Source organism: Frankliniella occidentalis, unplaced genomic scaffold (assembly GCF_000697945.3).
Source record: "Frankliniella occidentalis isolate FOCC.00 unplaced genomic scaffold, Focc_3.1 Scaffold178, whole genome shotgun sequence".
Taxonomy (NCBI): Eukaryota; Metazoa; Arthropoda; class Insecta; order Thysanoptera; family Thripidae; genus Frankliniella; species Frankliniella occidentalis.
In genome coordinates, this window is record NW_026267304.1 from 65,233 (window position 1) to 73,605 (window position 8,373).

General features: G+C 58.2%; 1 protein-coding gene across 1 annotated transcript in view; it reads left to right on the plus strand.

Annotated features, from left to right (window-relative positions):
• LOC113214203 (protein Wnt-6-like) overlaps window positions 1-4,704 on the plus strand; it is a 27,718-nt gene extending 23,014 nt beyond the window's left edge. Inside the window, exons 4-6 of the mRNA XM_026433493.2 lie at window positions 3,596-3,715; window positions 3,780-4,057; window positions 4,132-4,704. Of these exons, the coding sequence (XP_026289278.1) occupies window positions 3,596-3,715; window positions 3,780-4,057; window positions 4,132-4,593 (860 nt within the window). The 3' untranslated portion in view covers window positions 4,594-4,704. The remainder of the gene's footprint in view (window positions 1-3,595; window positions 3,716-3,779; window positions 4,058-4,131) is intronic.
• Window positions 4,705-8,373: the final 3,669 nt, after the last annotated feature.

Sequence of the window (8,373 nt, forward strand, 5' to 3'; positions counted from 1 at the left end):
GGGACATCCTTCGGGACACCCTTCGGAACAGCCGCTGGGACACCCGTCCGCGGGGGCACGGACAGCTCCACACAATGAGCCGGTCTCCCCCGCCTCCGCCCCTTGACACGCTCCCGACGACACGTCTCGGTCCAGTCGTGCTCCTGGCCCGGGGGCGGCCCCCGTTACCGGCGACGACACCGTCTACCAAAATTACGTCAAATCGACTAATCGACTCGACAGCTCGAGATAATCGATGACGGAGTGGCCGCGTGCGCCCAGCAGCGGGGTGGGGGACACGCACCTGTGTCTCGTCTTTTGTCACCTGCTGCCAGAGCAGTGCTGCCCGCCGGGGGTCCGCCGGGGGTCCACCACCCTCTGCCACCGTGGCTCGTTACAGGACGGCACTGCTGCCGGGCACACTGTCACAAACTTTTGGCTGATAAATAATCCCCGCAAGGAATTCTCTGTGGGGAGGATGGTTGCGGGGGGGGGGGGGGGCAGGTTCAAGGACCTAGTGTGTGTCCTGGCGCCTGTGGCCTTTGCGCTTGTGCCGACTGCTCCTTCCGGCGCTGAGGCGCACGACACGGCCACGCCCTGGCCGCCTGAATCACTCGCCACGGAGTGCCCGCCCGCTGCCCGCCCGCTGCCCGACCTCCCTTCCGCGAAGAAGCGTAGCGCAAAAAGACCATCATAACGTTGAGCGACATTGGTTCCGGTGTGAGGAGCGCGAATGATTTCATACACGGCGGCGGCGGTACGTATGGCGTTTTTGCAGCAGCGCGGCGGCGGCAGTCCCGTCCGTTTTGAAATAATATATTCAGCACGGGTGTTATTGGTCGCGCCCCCGACAGGGCCCTCGCCCGCCGCCCCTCCCCGCCCCTCCCCGCCCCTCCCCGGCCGTGGGATTGGGTCGAGGGCCGGGACTGCTGGACGGGATGGGACTGGACGCGTGGAACGAATCAGCGTACCGGCCATGGGTTTCGCGAACTAATTCAGGTTGGGACGGACGCAGCTCCGCCTTGGCTCTGGCGGCCGGGCCGGCCCGAGCTCTTACCGCTAATTACAATAATGGGCTGCTGGGTGGGAGGGGGACGTCACCCTCGGCGGACCCGTCGCCTGGACCACGAGCTGGGAGCGGGAGGAATATGTGAATCATGCGAATCGGTCTTCCCTAGTCGATAATGCTTTCTCCTTGCCTTCGGGGCTCAACTGGAATGCTACTGTATTGGGTAGAGTTTGCTCACAGCAGCACATTGCCCCGGCTGGTGTGCCTTTGCACATCATATCTCATTTCCGTACAGGGGCAGCGTCGTGAAATCAAAGAAACGCATTGCAGTGTCAGTTTTCGGACTGTGTGCGAGTAGCGCCAATGGCTCTTCTCATTTGATTGAGACGAAAAGGCAGCCAGAGTGTCACCTCTAAGTGGCACGGATGCTTCTGTCTTTTGTCCATTGTCACCGCCTGGTGCGACCGCCCCTGCCGCTGCCTCATTGTTAGTCGTTTCGTCACAAGGCGCGCGGGAGATTCATCCCGTTCGGAGAGGGACTCCGTCAACTCCCCGGCAGCTTCCCGGAAAAGTCATCACGCCGTGGACCAAAAGAAATTAAAAAAATTGAATACTCCTCCCATCCCCTCTGACCGCGTCCCTGTCACTCGGACACTGCGTTGGGGATTCATGGGGGGACTTTTTGCAACCTTGTTTTACAATATTGACGATGCCGCTAAAATGCTCGCAATCTCCTGCCTGTTTAAAATAATAACTGCCATTGTACTTTTGTATTGAATTAACTGTTACTTTTTTTCCTTTTTTAAATAAGGAGAAGTCTGTGGTGGGAAAATAAGGTAGCATCACCACCGTGCTGCCTTTGCCCCCGTTGATAAGGCACCCCTAGGCCTCCGGGAGCAGGACCTGCATCGCTATCTCCAAACATTGATATCGCCTGCATATAATTTCCGCTTCGTACCGTCCGCTGCCCGGCTCGGACATCAAAAACCCATTCTCGTTGCAGTCGCTCTCTCGCGAGAAACATCCTTAATTTCGTGTTGTCCGATTCCCGACCGGAATGCCGAGCTATAAAAATACCAAAGTTCATCTACTGTGTGTCTGGCGGGTGCCCGGGCCGGGTGGTGTCGCGGTGCCACTGCCGCCGCCGCGGCTGCAGCCCGGTGCCCTTCCGTGTAACCGGTAAACCTCTCCACGGCAGGACGGTATGTTCCGGGAGCCGCGCGTCGAAAACACAAGTTCTATCATTTCTCATCGAAAATAAACGACGGGACTCTCCGAGGATCCTCTCTACCACGAGTGTTGAATTTGGGGACATTTTGTATACTTTTAAGCTGGTTAATAGGTCTTTATATTTGAAGATCTGGTGTTCAACATGGTGGGCTTAGTTCACAAGTTCACCACCATAGTCTTTTGCCCTCTAGGGCAAAAAGAGCTTACCAGCTTTTCCAGGCACGCCTCTGCAAAATGGTAACTTTAGGCCATCTATTACTGAATGCAGGACAAGATTGCAATCCCAATCCCAAAATTACCCTTTTGGTCCGTAAGAGCTGGTACGAGCTTTAAAACTATACACAAAAAAAAAATTGCACGTGCTCATTCGCTATTGTGCAATTTCACTCCCCCTTTTTTGACAGTACTCCATTTTCTTACAGCAATTATTGTGGTCTGAGTTCTTCTCTAAATTTCCCATTCTTGTACCGCAGCTGCACAGGATCGCAACCAACACAACTACCCTTTGCTTCACGGCCAAAACGAAAAAAAAAGACAAGAAAATTGTATATATTGCCTCAATGAGACATAATTCTTTGGGTCCAAACGGTCAGTCCGAGGCCGGGGCCGGCCGGGGTAGGGTGGCGTGGGGCGGGGCGGTGAGCCGGGGCCGAGCCGGGGCACGCAACGGGTGACATACTTCTCTGGCTCCCGATTACCGATAGATCAGAGTAGAAACGGCAGTTATTGTGTTGTCTCTCTCAAGGTCTGCTGTTGCTGAGATTCCTCCGGCCGCAGCGAGCAATGAGTGCGGCCAGGTCCGGAGCGTAGAGCTATGTACACAATTCAATCTGACTCCTCAACTCTTTGCCATTTCTCGTTGTTTTTTTTTTTTTATTCCTCCTCCGAGCTCCGACTTATTGTACGGCCGTTCGTTCAGTGCAGCGCATTAAATCATGCTGGGGGACAGAAAAGTCCTGACTGCCGTCATCCAGCGAGACAGGAGCGGGGCGCGTCGCTAACGCACCGGGCTGGGCCCGCGGGAGAGCGAGAGAGCGAGAGGGAGCGGGTCCCGGCGGGAGAGAGGGAGGGAGGGAGAGAGAGAGAGGTCAGCAGTCCCTGTCGCTCCCCGCGAGTATGGAGGCGAGCGCAGAGCAGAGCGCAGCAGAGCTCCGCGGCGGATCGGGTCGGGACGGGCAGTTCTGCCTCTGATATGCCATGAAAAAGCAATGGCATGCCGTCATCACTAGCGGAGGCCTGGATAAACGACGGCGAAACGCGGCTTGCGCTGCTGGGAAGCGGCCGGCCGCGGCGGCCCCCTCCGCCATCCGGAGGGTCCCGGGGCCGACCTCGGCGGCGACCTGGACCGACGGCTGACGACGGTCTCTCTGCCGGCAGACTACCGGGAGACGGGGTTCGTGTCCGCCCTGATGGCCGCCGGGGTGACCTACGCTGTGACCCGGGCCTGCTCCACCGGCGAGCTGGTGCAGTGCGGCTGCGACAGGCACGTCGGGATAGGTAAGCTGGAAGTCGCTCACGTGCAGAACTCTGTTTCCCACTCTTCATTTTGGTTCCCCCACAGGCGACCGCCACCATGCTGCTGGTCACGGCCGGTCCTTAGCCCGCCCGGGCAGACGACGGCGACCTCAACCGAGCCGCATCGTTGACGCCGGCCCTGAACTTGGCACGGGCCCGGCGGCCCCGGACACCCTGAACGGCGACTGGGTGTGGGGCGGCTGCGGCGACAACGTGCAGTTCGGGGCGCGCAAATCCCGCGCCTTTCTGGACGCGCCGGACCGCCGCCGCCGCTCCGGGCACCACGGCCTGGCCAGGCTGCACAACCACGGCGCCGGGAGGCTGGTGAGTCGACGACCCGCCCGGATCAGTTCGGAAGTTGCAGCAGAACCCCTTTGGTGACCGTCTCCTCCCCGCAGGCCGTGAAGCAGCTCATGCGGCGGGCGTGCAAGTGCCACGGGCTGTCGGGCTCCTGCTCGCTGCGCACCTGCTGGTGGCGGCTGCCCGCCTTCCGCGAGGTGGGCGACCGCCTCAAGGACCGCTTCGACGCGGCCGTCCGCGTCGTGCCGACCAACGACGGCCGCTCCTTCGCCCCTGAGTCGGCGGCCGTGTCGTCGCCGCGGCGCCAGGACCTCGTCTACACCGAGGAGTCGCCCGACTTCTGCCGCCGCGACCTGCGCGTCGGCTCGCTCGGCACGCAGGGCCGGCTGTGCAACGCGAGCGCGGCCGGCACCGAGGGCTGCGCGCTGCTCTGCTGCGGCCGCGGCCACGCCACGCGCGTCCTGCGCACGGCCACCAGCTGCGGCTGCAGGTTCGTGTGGTGCTGCGAGGTCAAGTGCAGCTCGTGCGAGGAGCGCCGCACCGTGCACTCGTGCCGCTGAACTGAGAGCTCATCAAAGGATTCTGTTTGTAAAATTGAAAATTTTCCAGCTGGACTGGTGTTAACGCGCTGACCTTTGTCGTTAATAATTAAATTAAAATATGAAACAACATCGCTGGAGTTTTGCATTCCTCTGACTCTCGCCAGTTCCAGCTTGCAACTTTGATCAGCAGTGCTGTCTTGCTTGTGCATCGCAGAGCCGCGGGGTGGGGCGGGGCGGGGGTACGTAGAGATGGTATCGACTCGGAATCAATTACACCCAGACTCCACTACTTCTCACGCTCCCGCCCCATTTACACATCTCCGCACATATTTATGTAGATGGTGCGTTCGGAATGTCTTACTTGAGACACGCAACACAAATCACATGGAAATCTCAACTTTACTACAGGTGACGAAAACATAAATATTCTCCGAGGTGGTCCGGCCCGGCAATGGGAGGTCTTAATTCGTATTTATCGGGCCGGGCTCGCTCGCGGCGCGTTCTTCCTCAGCCATAACTCAGGATATGCTCCCCCCTCCTCCCCCACTCGCCTCCCCGCACGCCCAGGTGGGGGCAGACTTGGCCGAGCAAGGTCTTCTAATTAGGCACCTCTCTCACTCCCACTACAAATTACGGCGCATTTAATCCGCCTCTTTCTCTGTCCCTCTCCCCGCTGCTGCACTCCGGGGCTGAATGCCCTCCTCCATTTCAATATACCCTCCCCCCTCCGGCTGCTCGTGCCCCGCCCCGTCCCGCCCCGCCGCGCCACGACACGACGCGGTTCAGCCCCGCGTCGCGGTCGGAGGTGGTGGGAGCCGCCGCGCCCCGCCCCGCCCCGCCCCACCTCATCGCCGCTGCTCAAGCCCAATGTGACAACATTTAAGACCAGATTAGTGACGTAATCTGGCTTCGGCTCGAACCTGCTCGTCGCCCAGGCGGCCGCCGCCGCCGTCGTCCTGCCGCCCCTCCCCGCCGCACCTGCCGCACTGAGGTCACCGTGCCGTCATAGCGGACTGCCGATAGATAAGGGAGGCGACCGACAGCGCCATCCGGGACGCGACCCGCGGCCGGACCCAGCCCGTGGGACCCACACACTTCCCGGAAACAAAGAGGAGCCCGCGGTGTTTGAACAGCTCAGCTCCGCCCACACTGTACACCCATGGCACTCATAGACTCGCGCACACAAGACGCCCGGGGAAACAAGGATATTAGCTTCTCTAAAAGCGGAAATACACCGCCGCACCTCCTCCTGGGACCATTCAACTCGCTCGCCCTTTGCACACGTTTCGGTGGTTTCTGTTTGACTTTGCCGCTTGAGCACAGCTGAATCCGAATAGTTTGGCTGCCACAGCCCATCTTCAAGTTTGGGTAAAACTTACAACCAGTTGAATAAATTTCCGGGGCGTTTCGCGATCCTGGTCGAAAACTAAAACTCTACCCGCTGTGTGGTGTGGTGGCGTATGACAGTCCCGCCGAGTCGGAGCCGCAGAGGTTGTTGGTTGAGAAACTCTCCCCGATGCCCGGGGGCGACCTGGGCTTCAGCCTCGGCTTCAGCAGACGGCCGGCCAGAGCTCCGCAAACAGTCTTTGTCGAACGGGGTATCGAGCCGTCGCGTGACCGCCGCTGTTGTCCCTCTCCAGTTCTAGTATTTGAGCCCTCCCCCCTTCCCCCTCTCTGCCCGGGCCAAAAGACAAATGCAGCAGACGCCTTGGATCTAACCCTTTGCTGTGGTCCCCGACAAGTACGTACTTTAGTGAGTCGCTCTGTTTCGCCGTTCAGCAGCAAATTAACCGCTGCAAACTTTGACGTGCTGTGCGTTAAACCGTAGATGTGATTTACGGACTCCCACGGAGGAGATTTGTAATTGGCGCCGAGTAGCCGCTCTGCTGAGCGCCTGTCGCACGACCGTAGATGGCGCTAGCGCTGCCCGGAACCGGCGAGCATGCAGTAGCGCTTGGTGACGTCATGGTCATCAGTTGTGTGGCTGGTGATCTTTTGTCTTTCCGAGTGTAATCGTTGTCTCCGTTGTCCGGAAATCTAATGAAAACTGATGGAATCATTCCTGTCGTTTCCGTTTTTGAACTGCATGAAGAGGGAGAAACGCGGACGTGAAGTAGGAGTAATGTCAACAGGAACAAAGTGAGGTTAGTAGTTGCCGGGGTTGTTGGCTTGGACCTCTCCAGCTTGACGTAACTACAGACGGTCAAGTAAACTTCATTTTGAACATTTTTTTTCATGGATGTCTGCCCTGTAGGTTAACGTGGAACCCAACTTGTTTTTGTCTTTTTTTTGAAATCCCTTTCTGAAATTAACATGGTTTTTGATGGTTGATTGTTTGTTAAAATGATGTCATCGGAAATGAAGCGGGGGCCATTTGTAGCGGGGCTCATGACAAGCTTGTCAATCACTTCTTTCCCTCGCCCCGGTGCTCCGGTGGCTGTTTTTGCTCAGCCCGGCCCCATATCGATAGTGTGTCGTGTCGAACGTCCCGTCCACGCGTGTGAAGACGTGCTCCACATATGAAGCACCGACTTTTTAATTGCCCACTCCCTCCACTCGTTTTTTTTTTATTTCCCTGACGCCCAACACCTGTCCACTGCTGGCTTTTGCGGTAAAAAAAATCTCATATGGACGACCGTATTGGCTTCCGAAAACGATGAGCGCTCTTCGATTTCGCTCCGTTGGACTGGATGTCCGTTCACTTTTGACCCTTGTGGGAATGCGTTAGATTCGCGGGGTTGTAAACTGGAGATGGTACATGCATGATTTAGTGTAATGCCCCGAGAGGTGGTAACCTAAAGAAACTCTCATTAATTCCGATTTTGGTTCCGAACCGTGAAACAAACCGTTGAACATGGCGGCCGAGTCACTTACGTGCCAGTAATTATCACCCAGTGGTGCCAAGCTGAAAAAAGAAGCTCGCAAAAATAAGGCAAGAAAGGGAGGGATGCAGTTTTATGCCCGTGCTCAAGTATTGCTTTTCATAGCGTATTATGCATTCCCAGCCGAAACAAAAAGGAAAATCGCTCTGCGCGAGGAGACTTATGGGTCGGGTAAGAACTCGAGGCGACTGCGAGAGGCACGCAAAGAGTTTCGTCAAAAAGGACCAATGTTTCAATGCGGATTGAAAACGAAAGTTAGTTTATTCCTGCTCGCGTAAAAGGCGCAGCGGCGCGCGGACTCGGTTGTGGGCATGGACAAAGCGAGGCGGAGGGGGGGGGGGGGAGAGAGAGGGGGGGGGGGGGGGGGGGGGGGCGACACTCATGTTGGTTTCCTGTCACGTCCTCTCTCCGTCGGCTGGACAGAATGCCCGTAAAACACGCTATTTAAAAAAGAAGACGAAGTCTGGGCGTGCGCGGGGTGGCGCGACTGGCGGGGGCGGGGACACCCGGGGACACCACCGTCCACCGTGCAGGCCGCGGCCGGGCCCCGCGGCGGCGGCCAGAGGCATGCGAGGCCGTCCCTGGCGCCGTCAAGTACTATTTGTTTCACCCTACTTTCCCAAGTATAAAGTCGGCGGGAGCTCGGAGCAAAAACAAACGAAAAGAAAAAAGAGGGTGGGGGCATCGCCAAATCGTTGAAACTCGTTTTTGCACCCACACTTGGTCCATCGCCCTGTCGGTCTGCTGCCGGCCCGGGCGGGGACGCGTCCTGGACGCCGGGACGGACGGGGCTGGCAGCCTATGGCAGCCGCACGCATGCAGCGCTATCTGTGGGCCATCGGGCACGTCTGGTCCGGCCGGGGCGTTATCGCGTGGACGCGCAGCCCTAAATCTACCGCCAGCCCCGCCCCGCCCC